Raw genomic sequence first — 16153 nt, 5'->3', positions numbered from 1 at the left:
GGTTTAGACTGCATGTGCAATAGCCAGTTAACCATGTGAGGGAAAGACATTTTGTGCAAGTGCCACGTGTAATAAAGTCCTTCTGTTTTTAATGCCCTAGCAGGACAACTGGCTGCTCCGGACAGTTGATTACTGACTCAAACACCACTTTTATTAAACAACCAGGCTAAAATTTTCCAGTATGGATGCCTAACTTCCACCAGATAAAGAGATGATTGCTTGATCCTGTAACATGATGAGCACTAACTGAGAAGTCAGACCATCCTTAGTTAGGTGCCCAACAGGAAGAACCCAGACTGGAAGATTTTGGCCACGGGCCTTAATTGCAATTTTAATTATAAATGCTGTAAGTCAAGCAGGGTGAAAGAGTCAAACCCCACACCTCCCCAAAACCCCCACAACCAGGAAAAGCTTTTTGTGGTGTCAGAGTGCCCCACCGTACAAAAAGCAGCACAGGGTGTATCATTCATTTGGTCAATTCATTAGTTTTGGGTGTGTTTTGGTTTTTTTTAAATGAAACAGGTGTTTAACTTTTTTAGAAAGCAGCTACTATGCATGCTTAGTAATCAACTGACAAACTAGGAAATTAGAAGTTAAGGATAACTCTCCATCCTTAATCTGCCCTATTTGTGTCAAGATCTATTTTTGGGGGGCCATTGGGCAGGGAGGAGAGAAATAAGGTTTGTAATAGAAACACCAGCTGTTTCAACCTTAAAATAACAGGACAGGAGAAACACCAGTAAGCTTACCCATAGCATATGCTCTGGAGCTGAATGAAATTAGCGACACGTAACTGGAGAATTTGTAGTGGGTTCCCCAAAATCTCTGCTGAAGTAAGAGAACTTGCAATTCCATTGTCAATTTAATTCCTTTCCCTACCACAAAGCTCAAAATAAGTTGGAACTTGAAGTGTGCTTCTGAAACTTTTGATTAATAAGCACTTAAGTTATTTTGTCATTTCAACGCATCAGGTTTTTTAAATTAAAAATTTATAGTGCAATTTTTTAAAAGATTATTTCTACCAGAAGTTTGATCACCATGGAAGACTGGTCCTATTTACCGCTTCATAGACAGGAATTTTAGGAGCATTGTAGATTAAACCTCATAGTGTTATGTCCCCTTCCCAGTTGTACTTTAAAAGTTTAATTAGAATATTGAAAATTCTTATTTCTTAACAGGGCAAAATACTCCAATAACCCAGCAAATTGGAACTAAAATGTTTTAGAAATATATAATTTTATCAATTTTCCCTGTTGGGAGTTCAAATCAAGTTAAGAATCTATGAAAAAATGGGGGAGAAACCTTTGGTATAAAGTCAGATTACCAAGTCCTAGCTGTATTGCCTTCACATTAGTTTATAGGAACAGTTTACAATAGGTCTTCCCATTACGTACCTACAACCAAAATGCTTATTATTAGAGACATGCATTCATAAGTGAACATTCTTTTTAGCACTGTCACATTTATGCTTCACCAAAACTTTGGCAAAGGCCGCACCATTTAAAAACAAAAACCACAAAACAAAAATCCACACCCATAAGAGGTCTTTGGTGACATACTCAAAACAAAAACAAAAACGGAGTGTTAGAGACTTGCTCAGAGCAAGAGAAAGAGTGAATGTTACAAATACTTGTCTGTGGAGTAATGTCTTGGATCATGCTAGCAATATTCCTGAATGGCAGTAGGTAGAAATAGATCTGAGTTATGAAGTTGGGATCTGGACTCAGCCAGATCTGGCAAGTCCTAGTGGCGATTCTGATGATTAGTGCACCTAGGCCTTCATTTAGGACAGTACTTAAACATATACTTATGCCCCATTGAAGTCAAAGGGACTTGAGCACGTGCTAAATAGGGATTTATTCCTGAATCAGGAAAGGAGACTCTGCCAGTGAGTTTGAAGCCAAGGGGGCTCCCTTTGTCCATTAGCAATTAGGCTTTTCATAGGATAAAGTCAGACTTTGATACATCAGGAACATAAATTCACTGCAATGATGAATAAACTCTCAATTACTGATGGCAGGTTTCACTGTAACTCAGAGTAGAATTTGTCCCATGCAATCCTACATCCCTCAAGAGGGCTGCATGATTGCAAGGGAGAAGAAAGTAGCACAACAGGCCTACATGGTAACATTCGCAGAGTGTTACCAATGCAATAATACTGAGGAATGGAGAGTTAATCCAGGTACAACACAGAAACGGGTGTTCTTGGTCCTGAGTTCTATTTTTTTTTTTAAGTGAACTGCCAAACATAAAGCGAGCCTGGTTTTGACCTTCGCTATTCTATATGAATGTATAAAGACAGCATAGATTCATAGACTTTAAGGTCAGAAGGGACCATTATGATCATCTAGTCTGACCTCCTGCACAATGCAGGCCACAGAATCTCACACATCCACTCCTGTAGCAAGCCCTTAGCCTATGTCTGAGTTATTGAAGTCCTCAAATTGTAGTTTGAAGACCTCAAGCTGCAGAGAATCCTCCAGCAAGTGACCCATGCCCCATGCTGCAGAGGAAGGTGGAAAATCTTATATTCTCTTTTCCTCCGAAGCATCAGAGCCCCGCTTCTCTTTCTTTGCTGGAGGAAACACTGCAAATACAGTGACAGTGGAGAAACCTGGTTACAATTCAGATGTTTGCTAATCCATTTAGGAACATGACTCCAAATGTGTATCATAGATGGGACTTTCAGCCTGGGTATACAAAACCATTAGGCTCCAGTCTACACTACAAATTGGAAACATATTTGTAATTGGGTTATGAGATAAGAGAGTTGTAGCCTGGTTATCTGATGTGACTGGAATTTATGCACATTTCAGAATCAATATTAGCTGGAGAGAGTATGTGATAGAAAGATACATGTGGGACATCACTAGTCATATCTTCCACAGATTTCTGCCTTCTTTTGGCAAAAAAAGAGGAGGACCTGATATTTCTAGTTTAAAATTTGGCAATTTTATTTTTAAACCATTGAGAAAGTCTCTCTGCATCACAAATAAAAACAAAAACCAAAAAAACAGGAAAGGGCAATTTTTTTAGTGCACTGTAGTCCACCAGAAACCAGATTAAGTCCAAGAACATAAACCTTGACTGAGGCATGGAGAGACTCAGCAATACGCAGATAGGAGGAAGAGAGATCTATATAAGAGACTGAAATCATGTATTTAAGACTGACAAGGACAAAGAAGTTTCCTTGAGTGAAGACGTGTTCTGCTCCAATAGCCCGAAACAGGTGCTTTCAAGAGCTTTGTCAATGCAATTAGCCCTCTCTCAAGAGCGAAGTGCATCTCCACAGCTTGCTACTTCCTCCATCTTCCCTGCAAGGCATGGGAGCAAAAGGGTGGCACTACGTCCAGCTTTGTCGTTTCCTCCAGATGGGAGAAAGAGAAATTGTGAAGCCTAATTTAGGCTGCGTTACATCCCGTATTCCAATTAACAGAATACTTTCCTCGTATGAATTTATGCAAAGAAAATAAAATTCCAAAACACAAAACTTCCTTTTGAAGAAAAGTATCAACATCTGCAACTTAACAGCTACAGGCGTGATCCAAGTTAGCTTATATTAAGGATATTAATAATGTCTTAGGGAGATGGGGCAAAACACATAAGAAAAATATTTCAGGTGATTATATATCATGAAGTTTGATCATGCCAAAGAAATAAGGGGACAGTTGACATTTTATTCTTAAAGGGACACCATCAACATGTAGGTTGCTTTTTTATTGGAGGGGGTGAGGAGGGTGTTGTTTAAATAAAGTGAATTAAAAATAAAGCTGGTTGAAAAACTCCCTCCCCACAACAGAAAACATCTTTTTGACCAAAATGAAAATCTATAGGAAAGTTCTCTGTTTGGCTTGAAATTTTTCTCTTTTTGAATGATGTTTGCTTTGGCGGGGAGAAAACACTATATGCAGATGCCATACTTTCTCTCTCTTTTCCACTGGGAAGGGATCTGAGGTGATGAGAGAGAGTGCGGAAAACATTCCAAAATGTGTCAAAAAAGCTTCACAGGAAGTAAATTGTAACAAAAACCTTTAATTCGTTTTGAATATTGCTCTAGTTGTTAAGTAGTTCCAGGTACTGCACCTGTCTCCAGTCCCCTGCCAATCTGTAGTTTTACATCACTTTTTCTTGTTTTTTCCCATGTCACTGTGTGAAAGAGCAACATAAATGGGAGGAAAGGACCACACACGTGAAACTATAAATCTGAGTGCGTATCAAGTGTTGCCAAATGCACAAAGCAAACACGCTGGGAAGATATTACTTATCATCCCAACCATGCTACAGTTACAGCCATTCATTTCGTGTTAAAAACATTTAGAGGTGTGATTTTGGGCAGTTGATGGTGTTCCTTTAACTAGAGCTGCAGAAAACTAGCCTGAACTGGGAGTCTATTTCCAGGAGATTTTATTCCTACAGCAACTGCACTATGTATTGATACTCACTCTGCAGAGTTTATTATAGTCAACAGAGTGGTGGTTCACACTGACAAAAACTGGTGCCTCAAGCATTAGTCTACGAAACTAGGAGGTGGCCTACACAAAACCACAACAGAGCACCCACAGCAGTGCAGAACACCAGCAGCATTGTGAGTGACTACATACTGCACCCAACTGCAAGGGAGAAGAGTTCATCTTTGTTGGACCAATTCTAAATGAAAACCACTCATTGAAGTACACTTTCCCCCTTCCACCACCCCACCCCTCCCCTCCCTGAAAGTTAACCCTTGGATGCCCTCCCTCACCCCTCCAGTATTAGCTATTTGGCTACCGTTACATTCACTGTAGTGCTTTGACAGCTAACGGGCAGCGTGTTCCCATGTACGGGTCCCCCTTTCAGCAGGTCTGTACTGGAGCTTCCATAATGCTCAGCAAAGCAAGCGGAGGGTTTTAAGGTCTCAGTGCCATCGTGAAACTGGAGCGTTCCTTGTGTGATGCCAACAAGTTTGCACTTTGCTCTTTTGTTAGGGGACTGTGTGAAAGCGAAGCTCTGAGGTAAGTCAGCCCCTTTTTCTCCCAAAGGTAGCACGCGAGCCAGCTTTTTGGCCATATTTTCTCTAGGATACCTGTAGGAGCCAGACACCTCTTGGGACTGTCTTGTATCAGTCTGCAGAGGTAAATTGGATGGTCTGACCATGTGTCTAGGCACCTGAAGCATTAGATTACTGGCCCCAGTATCCTGGGGCAACCTGTCCGGAGCCTCCCTGGCATTGCTCCATCCAAGGGACACATAAGGGGAATTCACTTCTGATTGCTCAAATGTATCCCAGTTGCCTTTGACAACAGCAGCCCTTGCAGTCGGAGTACAGCTCCACGGTTTCTCTCCCCCTGAGGAAAGCTCGGCTTTGTACTCTACATGCTGCAACACAGGCCAGGTAAGGACCCCATCAGCTTCTCCTCCTTCGGAAGAAGACAGCTGAATGCTATCCTTGCTTCTGCTCAGCCTGGGGACAGAGTCCTTTTTGCCACTGTCCCATTTAGACCAGAGCTGACAAGGCTTAAGGCAATTCTTGGAGAGAGGCATATCTGCAAGCTCCAACTCCAAGCTCTCCGTGTCAAGCGACCTGCTCCTTCTGTTGATGGAGAGTGGTGCTGGCATGGAGGGGCTCAAGCCGTGCAAGTGCAAATGATGGGGAAGGCTGCCAACACCCCAGTTACAGCTCTGGAAAGAGTCTTGGGGATACCCCAGGAACATTCGTTCATCACATTCGGCAAAGGACTCCTTTTGCACATAGCTGTCAAAGGCCTCAAAGGATGCAGCAATGTCCTCGTCGGCATTCATCTCCAGATGCTGCTCACATTCTCCCTCACCTTCCTGCTCCACATCCACTATGTCAAAAGTGACCATGGTTGGAAGGACAGAAAGGTTCTGAGTGAAGGAAGAACCTGAATCAGAGCTACCAAGGCTTTCAGAGAGGCTGGAGAAGAGAGTGCCGCTGCTAGTGAACTCAACCAGTGCCTGAGTGAAGTTAACAGCATGCTCGGGTTCACATTCACTTTCTGTCTGGGGTTCCCTGAGGCAGTTTTCCACTCTGCTGTGGTGTTCATTTTGAAAGCAGCTGTCAGGGTCATGTGTTCTGTAGCTGGGATAGGTCACGGTCACAGTTTTGGCTGGGACTAAGCTACTTAGTCCCCCAAACACTGCATGATCCAAATCAGAATCAAACACAGAGTTGTTTTTCATGAGCTGAATAAGGCAATTTCCTTGGGCTTTTTGGTCATTGTAATACTTTTCTGGACACAGCGTCCCTTGAAAGTCCCTCCACTCAGGATTTTCCAGTCTCGACACTGAAATCCCAGCATCTACACTTTTGCTCAAAACTGGAGAAGCAACCTGCTCGCTACCAAGGCAACTCTGATTTTTGCCAATTAATTTGGGTGCTCTAGTATTACATTCAATGTATTGCTTATCTCTGGGACATTTCTCTTTGCTGGGGACATCCAGACGTTTTGCAGCTGGTTCCCTCTGAAGCTCCCAATACAGCAGCTGTTTCTGAATAGCAGCCAGCCTCTCTTCCTCAGTCTCCATCACTCCGCTGCTCTGCCCCATCATCTGAATAAGGTTCTTCTCGGCAGGGACAGCAAAGTCTAAGAAGCGGCTGAAGATCTCTGGGTGAGATGCTTTGCTCTCAAATAAGGGTTCGTCCCCGAGAGAGGGGCTCATCAGGGTGTCATCGGGCTCATAAAACTCATAAAGTGCATCACCGCTGTAACTGTCTCTTGGGAGACGGTCCTTCTTGATTTCCCCGAGTTCATCCTCTGGCCCTGGTGTGGTAGAGTCATAATAACCCTCATCACTATTGGGGGCAGATTCTTGCTGGTCACTGGGCGGTGTTAAGAGCTCTACATCATCCATCACACCTCCAGCGTACAGATGGGCCGCCTCCTCATGTAAGCCGCAAGTCTCCAGCTTGCTATTCACTCCCTGCAGCTTGGGACTGTTTATGGGCTGAGGAAGTTTGGTTTCATAGCAGCTGTCCACCTCGGTGGTGCCCTCCCACAGCTGCTGGAGGTACTCCTCTATCTCCTCCGGCGTGGCCATCTCCTCCCCTCCTCCCTGGTAAGTGACAAGGCATGAGCTTCTCTTGGCAGCGTCTCTACTGCGCTCCACAGAGATCGTGCTCTCAGCAATACTGTCGATTTCTGGCTCAGCAATTATGTCTCCACACCCAGTGAGGGAATCAAAACTTTTAAGGGAAGTAACATCTTCAAAGATCAAGCTGAGCTGGTCTCCGGAGTATACTGAAGGAGGGTCGTTGTCTGGGTAGTCAGGATGGTGTGCGTCTGGGAGGCCACCGTAGGGTGAGCTGGCACAGACAATAGTCTCTGCATCCAATTTCACATCCAGAATATCGTCTTTGCCCACAGGCACCATTGCTGCATCTCCTTCCGAGCTACTTTGAGCAGCCATGAGCCAGTCAGCGTTTTCTCCAAGGTTGGTTGTTGTGCTCAGTGAGCAGTTACCATCCAAGTTCCCTGTGCATGGTCCGGGGAGAGGGGTGCCTCTTGGACTCTCCTCCTCAGAGGCTCGTTGGGTTTCAGCCCCCGCCCCTCGAGTTTTCTTGGCTTGCTCTCCATCCCCACAATCAGCAGCCCACTCCGCTTTCTCAGATTCAGCGGTTTTGTTCTTTCTGTGGCGCCGGATGCTGTTGAAAAGCCCCTTCAGCCCTTTCTTGGGTCTAGGGAAGGACAACGATTTGTCTCCATTGGGCTTTTTCTCAAAGCCCTCGGCACTCCCCAGGTGAGAGCTCTCCTGCCTGCCAAACTCAAATTTGACGCTGGCATCTGTTGCCAAGTGAGCGCTCTGAGAGCTTGGCAGTGGGCGAGGATGCGAGTCCATCCCTCCATTCAAGGGGTTCTCCAACCGCAACCTCCCTGTCCCATCCTCATACGTAACGTCACTGATCCCATCGTGCGTCTTACTTTTACTGAGACCCTTTTTGGAGGCTCCCTTCCCTTGGCCTTTATTTTTTCCTCCAAAGAAGCTTGGCAGGGTGCATATGCTCCTCTTCCCCCCAAAGAGCTTGAAGGAAGTTTTCTTCAGCTTGCCAGGGGGTGCCTGCTCCACAGCCACGACAGAAACATCGCTCCATTCAGGCAGCCGGTCACCTGCTCTGCTCTCCTCCTGCTTCCGGTCTCCTCCCTCAACTTGCCTGCAGATGACAGATGAAGAGCTGGTTCCAACGGCCTCCTCTGTACAGCACGTTTCCATGGCAGCTGTTACAGCCAGGTATATTTAGCTGGAAATAAAGATTTTGGTAGCAGAGTCTTCGTCAGGGCTTGTGGACCAAAACATCATGATTGATCTAAAGGGACAAAAGAAAGAAGAGAGACATGAGAAACCATTAATGCTTGGCTTGGAATCACTTGAGTGGGTAAAACAAGGCAAAGAGTTTGGAAACATTCATGACCACAGTTGGAACACTAGCTAGCGAAACCTCTACAACGCACTCTATAGGTTAGTTCTTTTTATCGTCTCTCCTCTCACTAATGACTGGGGTTTGAACTTAATGCTGGTTGCCAGACTGCTAGTTTGTTAAGCCTCCATTTTATCCTCAAGGCAGAAGTACCACTTCCTCAATATAAACACTTCCCATACGGAGAGATAGATTTGCTTTCTCTGCCTCACTGTGGTTGTCTGAGGGCAAGTGTGTTGTGGCCACATCTCCACAGAATATTGGGCTAAGACCCACCAAACTCTCTGCACTGACTTTAGTCACCATCAACTTTCCAGTATTAGTTAGCCCCCGATTTCAGCGCCTCTCTGATTCTCCAAAACAATTCTCCAAAATATTCCCTATCGACATTTTGAGTGTAACACTTAAATAAAACCAATTCAAAGAGCAAGCACTAAAATGACAGTGTTTCTCTGAATAAAGAGAGTGATTTGTATTTGCACTAGATTTCACTTGTCTTTAAATATCTTTCAGGAAAGCTAGAATTACATTCAAAACCAGTTCAGTACATAGCTCCCTGATCAGATTATCTCAGAAACACCACAGATAGAGGCTTTAATCTCATGTTGACTTAATGGGAACAAAATAAAATTATTATTTCTTTTTGGCGTTGGGACAGGGATTGGGTGCGGGGGGAGGGGGGAAGAGAAGAGAGAATAAATCCAGTGAAAATTGTTGTGCACTGCTGGTCTTTTATGCCTGCAGTGTAGATTTTTCTGGTCTTAGGCCAGTAAAGCTTCTCTCCACCCCGAGTTTAAACAAAGATCCTGTATTGGGAGGAGGGGGCAGAAAAGAAATCATCTAGATCATGGGCCTCCTAACTCCCATGACTTGAGGGCAAATCCTAATGGTGAAGGATTTTACTTGAATCTCTTGGGGATCTAGCAGTCACTGGAGGAACAAGCAAGCAGCATTTGTATTGGCTTCCATTATTAATAAAAGCCTTAGCGTTCACCCTGCTCACTAAAATTAATGGCTAAGAAGCAGATGGGGCAGGTTGTAATTATATTAAAGTGATGGTTACTAGAATGTTACAAAACAGTGTGATACGCAGGTAGCGATTTGAAAACTGAATTCATCCTCCCATCCCCCTGACAGACTGTTGCGCTGCAGAGACAGCACGTATGGTACCTAAGCATGCACAAAGAATGAAAGCGAAGGAGGGCACTTTGCCACACCATACGTGGCTCTGCACAGTCCAACCTGTGAGTTTAGTACAGTATTCGAGCTTGAGACTGGGAATTAGGAGCTATTTCTAGCTCTGCTGTTGATTTGCTGTGTGATCTCAGAGAAGTCAATCACTCTGTTCTTCAGTTTCACTTCCTCTGAGAAGCAGGAGAGGGGGGCGGTGGAAATACTGACCTGCCTCACTAATTTCACTGGTGTGTATAATGGACGTAGAGGTCCCTGCTATAGAAGAATTCGCTTGTGACATACACAGTATACCCACCCCAAGCTCCACTGTAGGAGATCCCTGGTTGCTTGGCAAACGTACGTTAAGTCATTAGTAAATCTGATTAAACAACGGTTATTGGGATGCACGATATTATGCTTTGGCCATCCTTCCTGTTAACTCTACCCATGCTAGGGTGTGTGCATTTACCCAAAGCAGGAAGGAGAAGGGAGGAATGAAACTTAGGGTATGCCTACACTGGCAGAGTCAGAGAGCACTGAAGGGAAACCGCTGTTGTGTGTTCACACAGTCAGCTGCCCGTGCAAAAGTGTGTTCACTTGCAGTGCACTCTGGGCAGCTATCCCACAGAGAATCTCTTCCGCCACTAATTGTTGTGGGAAGGCGGAGGGGGTCGCATGGCACCTGGGTCCTGTCCCAATGTTCCATGATGCATTGCTTTGCATCCCAGCAATCCCCTTCCATCTGCATTTGGCACCATCTTTCAAAGGTTTGTGTACTGCACGCTCTGCCTCTTCAGTCTGCAGGAATGGATCCCACACTGTTGACCAATATGCCGCTTATTCTCACTAAACATGTCATGAATGGCAGCGGCATTATTCCTTAAACCACAAAGGCAAGAGGAGTGCGACATTGATCTCGCCACGCATAGTAGCTACGACACAAGATTTCTTGTGGTATTCACAGAGGTGCTGATCACAGTGGCACTCTGCTTTTGGGCTTGGGAAACAAGCACTGAGTGGTGGGATCACATCGTCACATCTGGGATGATGAGCAGTGTGGCTGCAGAACTTTCGAATGAGGAAAGTCACATTCATGGGACTATGTGGTGAGCTTGCCCCAGTCCTGTGGTGCAAGGACACAAGAATGAGAGCTGCCCTGTCGCTGGAGAAGCATGTGGCGATTGCACTGTGGAAGCTGGCTACTCCAGACTGCTACCAATCAGTCACTAACCAGTTTGGTGTGGGAAAGTCGATGGTTGGACTCATGTTGACGGAAGCGTACAGGGCCATTAATTGCATCCTGCTCCAAAAGACCATGACTCTGGGCAACATGCATGACTTTGTCGATGGCTTTGTACAAATGAGCTTTCCTAACTGCGGAGGGGCAACAGATGGCACGAACATTTCAATTCTGGCATCAGACCACCTAGCACATCAATCAGAAGGGGTATTTCTCAATGGTTCTCCAGGCACTTGTGGATCACCATGGACATTTCACAAACATTGACACAGGCTGGTCCAGAAAGGTGCATGACGCACTCATCTTTCGGAACACTGGCCTATTCAGGAAGCTGCAAGCGGGGACTTTCTTCCAGGACCAGAAGATCACTGTAGGGGAAGTTGAAATGCCCATTGTGATCCTTGGACATCTTGCCTACCCCTTATGAAGCCGTACACAGGGCACCTTAACAGCAGCGAAGAGTGGTTCAACAACAGGCTGAGCAAGTGCAGAATAAGTTGAATGTGCTTTTGGCTGTTTAAAGGCCCGCTGGCGCTGCCTATAGGGGAGGCTGGACCTAGCCAATGACAATATTCCTATGCTTATAGCCACATGCTGTACGCGCCATAATATTTGTGAAGGGAAGGGTTTGAAAGCTTCACTCAGGGCTGGACCGCTGAGGCTCAGCACCTGGAGGCTGAATTTGAACAGCCAAAGACCAGGGCTATTAGAGGGGTGCAGTGTGGAGCCATAAGGATCAAAGATGCCTTGAGGCAGCAATTTGAAGCTGAAAGCCACTAATGTATGTTGCTGTACTTGGGAGTGCAGTGCTTGTAATGCTAGGAGGTGATTGTGATTGGTGCAGACAATCCACTATGATTCTGTTTGCTTTCAATTAATGGAATAAAGATTGCTTTCAAACCAAAACAATTCTTTTATTAAAAAAACAACCACCAGAGGAGAGAAACAAAAATAAAGAACATATCAGCACTGTGGGGAATGGGGGGAAGGGAGGGTCCCAGGAGGAGGTGGGGTCCCGGGACGGTTAAAGATTTGTGTATGTCCAGGTATCATGTGCAACTTTGTCCTCTGGAGTACAGTGCAGTAGGTACTGTACTTCAGCAGGGCTAAACTGCAGAGGGACAGGTGTTGAGTGCAGTGGATACTGGGAGTGTGCAGGGCTGGACTGTGATGGGGCAGGAGTGGAATGCAGAGGGTACAGACTGAAACCAGGAGGCTGATAAGTGTGCTGGCAGTGTCTGGGAGGTGCAGGGGAAAGAGTTCTGCGACAGCAGCTGCAGGGGAGGGCATGTGCGGAACTGCTCGGTTTGCAGTGCTAGTAGAGTCTGGAGCCTGTCTGCTTGGCACTCCATAACGTTTAAGAGCTGCTCCGTGGCTTCATTCTGGCGTGCTGCGTTCTCCTTTCGGCCCCTCTTCTCACTGTCCTGGCACTCCTTCAATTCTTTTTTTTTGGCCACGGAAAGCATCGTGACTTCACACAGAAAGTCCTCTTTAGTTCTTCGTGGCCGCTTTCTAGTTGTGCGCAGCTGTTCAGCCAGCAATAACAAAGAGGGAGGCTGGGCTCCCCAGGCCATATCTGTGAAGCCAATATGCAACATTTTACAGAAGCAGTATTTGCAACACACAGACCACAAATTCAGTGATTTAAAACACAGCCACTAGTCACATACCTGGTCACTGACTGATTGACTCCAGGAAAGCACACAGGAGCCACAAGACCCCCAAAATGTAACCACAGGGGCAGGGGAAAATCAGAGTCCCAGGACTGTACTGTACACTGGGCACATGGCTTTTGGGGAGACCCAGCACTGTGTGAGGCGGGGGCTTATAATCATTCCTGTCCCCACATTTTTCACAGGCTGTGATCATTATGGAAGATATCCCGCAGCTGAGGGTGAGCAGGGAATCAAGGGAGGGTCTTCTCGAAGACTGCGGGTTCCGGCTTGGCCCTTATGCAGCTTGCCGGTGTGCAGCAATGATCCCTCCCTCCCGTGATGGTACAGTGGCACAGGAAAGTTACCCTTAATGGGGCAAGAAACAAAGCAGCTCTGCCAAAGAACCTGCAGCAGCAGATTGCCCAGTATCTCCATGAGAGTTTCATGGAGATCATCGAGACAGATTCCCGTGAAGTGAGGGAGTCAATCAACAGCCTGTTCCACTGCTCAGACTAGGCATGTGGTGGTACACGCAGACGACAGACACAAGTCTGTTTTGTGCAACCCTTCTGCTCCCAACACCTCGCTTAAGCAATTCTCAAAATCAAAGCCACTTACCATGGGCCTCCTCTTCTGTTTGCACTTCGCCAAGATCCGACAGCTGTGACTGGCTAGCCTCCTCCAGGGTAGAGAAGGGCGCGTGGCTGCTCTGACCTCCGAGTTGTCCTCTGCCTCGGGGTCTCCCTCCCACTCTTCATCCAGTATTTCCTCCTCCTTGCTCGATCCACTCTTGGCCTTTGCAGTGGAGGTGAGGTCGCCACCTAGTATGGCATACAGCTCTTTGTAAAACCAGCAGCTCGTGGGCACAGCACCGGAGCAGCAGTTTGCCTCCCATGCCTTGTGGAAGGCGTTCCACAGCTCCTTCACTTTGATACTGCACTGCAGTGTGTCCTGATCATGGCCCCTCTCTCTCAAGCATCATGAAATCTGTCCGTAAGTATCATAACTCCTACAGCTGGAGAGCAGCTGATACTGGACAGCCTCCTCTCCCCAAATGCTGATGAGGTTCAGCAGTTTGGCATTGCTCCATGTGGGGGGGTTTCCTGGTGCGTGAAGCAGGCATGGTCACCTGGAAAGATGCGCTGAGACCAGTGCACGAATCACCGAGCAAACAGGAAGGGGACTTTCAAAATTCCCAAGGACTTTGTGGGGGGCGGAAGGGGGGCTCACGGTTGGTCACCTGAGGGCAGGGCTACAGAGTTCAAACCAATGACCAGAGAGGCAAGAACAGGCATTGTGGGACACCTCTTGGAGGCCAATCACAGTGCAGTAATCAACCAGGGTATCTACACTGGCACCGCAGCGCTGTAGCCCTCGCGCAGAAAGCTCTACACCACTTGTCAGGGTGGTTTTTTTTACAGCACTGCAACCGTGCAGTTTTTGCGCACTAACTGGCAGTGTACACACCTCGGGAGTTGCAAAGCAGAAAGCTGATTTACTGTGTAGAAACTTGCCAATGTAGACAAGGTCTCAATAAGACTTTCCAAAGGTTGCACCTTGTCAGAACAAGCTGCTTCCTCCCACGCACACTCCCAAATCCCCATCACGCTGAGGTGGTTGCTTTGCAATTACTTTAGCAGTTCTGCTAACTCCAGCAGGAGATAGACACTACAGGAAGTTTTGTTCCTAGCTAAGGCAAACATGGGACATGAGCAGGGCCGCCCAGAGGATTCCGGGGGCCTGGGGCTGTCAGCGGCAGGCGGCTCTGGTGGACCTCCTGCAGGCGTGCCTGCAGAGGGTCCGCTGGTCCTGCGAGGTCTACCGGAGCCACGGGACCGGCAAGTGGCAGGGCGCGCCCTGCATGGTGAAATGTCTAGAGTTGGCCCTGTTTGGCGGCGGGGAGCCCCTGCCGCAGGTCTTCGGCACACTTCGGCAGTGGGTCCCGGAACGGAAGGGCTCCCCGCCGCCGAATTACCGCCGAAGACCGGGTTGCACTTCAGCGGCAGGTCCTGCTTCGGCGGTAATTCACTGGTGGGGGGTCCTTCCGCCCTGGAGCGGAAGGACCCCCCCCGCCGGCAAAGACCGGGAGCGGAAGAAGCTCCAGGGCCCGGCCCCGCAAGAGTTTTCCGGGCCCCCTGGGGCAAGTGAAGGACCCCGCTCCAGGGGCCCTGAAAAACTCGTGGGGGCCCTTGAGGAGCCCAGGGCCTGGGGCAAATTGCCCCTCTTGCCCCGGGGCAAATTGCCCCTCTTGCCCCCCACTCTGGGCGGCCCTGGACATAAGCAGTCTACAAGAAATTCTCTCTCTCGCGGTCTGGGGGAGAAAAACATATATAAAGCACAACCAATGCCTAGTTTGAAGGCTCTGCTCTAAAGGTGGCAAATGATCAAGGCAACAGGGCTCTGCCTTGCACTGTATAACTTCTATAGGAAAGGGCCCTGCTCAGTTTCTGCTCTCCGTAACAGTTAGAGATGGGTCAAAACTGGATCTCAAATCCCAACCCATCTGATTTTCAGTTAGCGAAGCCACCTCTACAATTGTGATGCCAGGTCAATTCCAAAGCGTGAAGGGACCTATTTTCCACATCAGGTGGGGATGCAGTTGAAATCTCATGAAAGCCATTTACAAGACTATACACCATCTAAACTCAATCCAAACACCAACTCACCTTACATAGGTTGTAAACCTAATCTGGATATGGATGCTTGAATGCCTTGGCAGCCCATTGCTACTAAAAAAAAAAAAAAGTGTCCACCTAAACCATTTTTGATAATGATCTATACTAAAGGGTGAGATTGACATAAACTGTCTTGTGTCAACCTAGCTGTGGAACTGTCTTCACTTAAATTTGGCTCCTATCAAAGTCAGTGCCTCTCTATGCTGATTTAGTAACACCCACTCCCCAAGCAGCGTAGAGTCACAGATGATGTGATTAGGTCGGAGCAGTGTCAGTGCAGACACTACTTTGCTTATGTCAAGGGTTCCTGGCCTTCAGGAGCCATCCCAAAATCCCCACAGACAATACAATTGATACAAGCGCTGCTGGTGAGGACACACGCCACTGACACAAGGAGCCAAGTGTGAGCACACACAAGTGATTTAATAACTATGGCGGCTGTATGCCGACATAAATTAGGTCGATATAATTTTGTCCTGTCAACATGGCCTTTGTGTTTTTCGTAAAGCCCCAGTCCCTGGAATCTGCCAGTGTGTGTGAATCTCAGCTTTCACTTAAAGAGAGAGATCATAGACCTCATGGCTGTGAAAAAAAAACTTGAAAGATGACCTGAAAGACCCCTTAAGGCTCAAAAGGCAAATAAAAAGCACAGACACCTCCCCTTTTTTTTTTTTTTTATAAAGAGAAGAAGAATCTCATTATTAAGCCAATCCCATTATTACTTTTGGTTCTGTCTCTTGTTTTTTGACCACTTGGGCCTAAAAAGATGTGTTTCCGACTTGCGTTTAGTTAACTCAGGTTAACTAAAACAAAGTAAAATCCTCCTAGTGAAGACAAGGCAGTTTGTAGTTTTCCACAGATTAGCAGGCCGAGGTAAATCCAAGCCTCCTCTAGAGCAGGCTGAGTTAAACACAAGCTCCATCTTCACTAGGAATTTCTTCCACGTGGAGGCTAACTCGACTGAAGAACACACTTTTTTTTCGCCCGCTCCTTAAGA

General features: G+C 46.8%; 1 protein-coding gene and 1 long non-coding RNA gene across 4 annotated transcripts in view; both read right to left on the bottom strand.

Annotated features, from left to right (window-relative positions):
• MTMR8 (myotubularin related protein 8) overlaps positions 1-16153 on the bottom strand; it is a 164475-nt gene that overhangs the window by 67193 nt on the left and 81129 nt on the right. For 2 of the 3 annotated variants that reach the window (XM_030576357.1, XM_030576358.1), the window contains exon 2: positions 4768-8302. In XM_030576357.1, the coding sequence (XP_030432217.1) occupies positions 4768-8208 (3441 nt within the window). In that variant the 5' untranslated portion in view covers positions 8209-8302. Of the gene's footprint in view, positions 1-4767; positions 8303-16153 lie in introns of those variants that run through there. The other variant, XM_030576363.1, reaches the window with a different exon arrangement.
• Positions 11804-15775, bottom strand: LOC115657966. Its single transcript, XR_004002100.1, has 3 exons — positions 15148-15775; positions 13100-13302; positions 11804-12402 (listed from the first exon to the last, which is right to left on the bottom strand). It is a non-coding gene; the product is annotated as an uncharacterized LOC115657966 (long non-coding RNA).

The sequence above is a fragment of the Gopherus evgoodei genome, chromosome 9 (assembly GCF_007399415.2).
Source record: "Gopherus evgoodei ecotype Sinaloan lineage chromosome 9, rGopEvg1_v1.p, whole genome shotgun sequence".
Classification (NCBI taxonomy): Eukaryota; Metazoa; Chordata; order Testudines; family Testudinidae; genus Gopherus; species Gopherus evgoodei.
The sequence above is the reverse complement of the archived record's forward strand: the minus strand, read 5'-3'. Positions and strand labels throughout refer to the sequence as shown.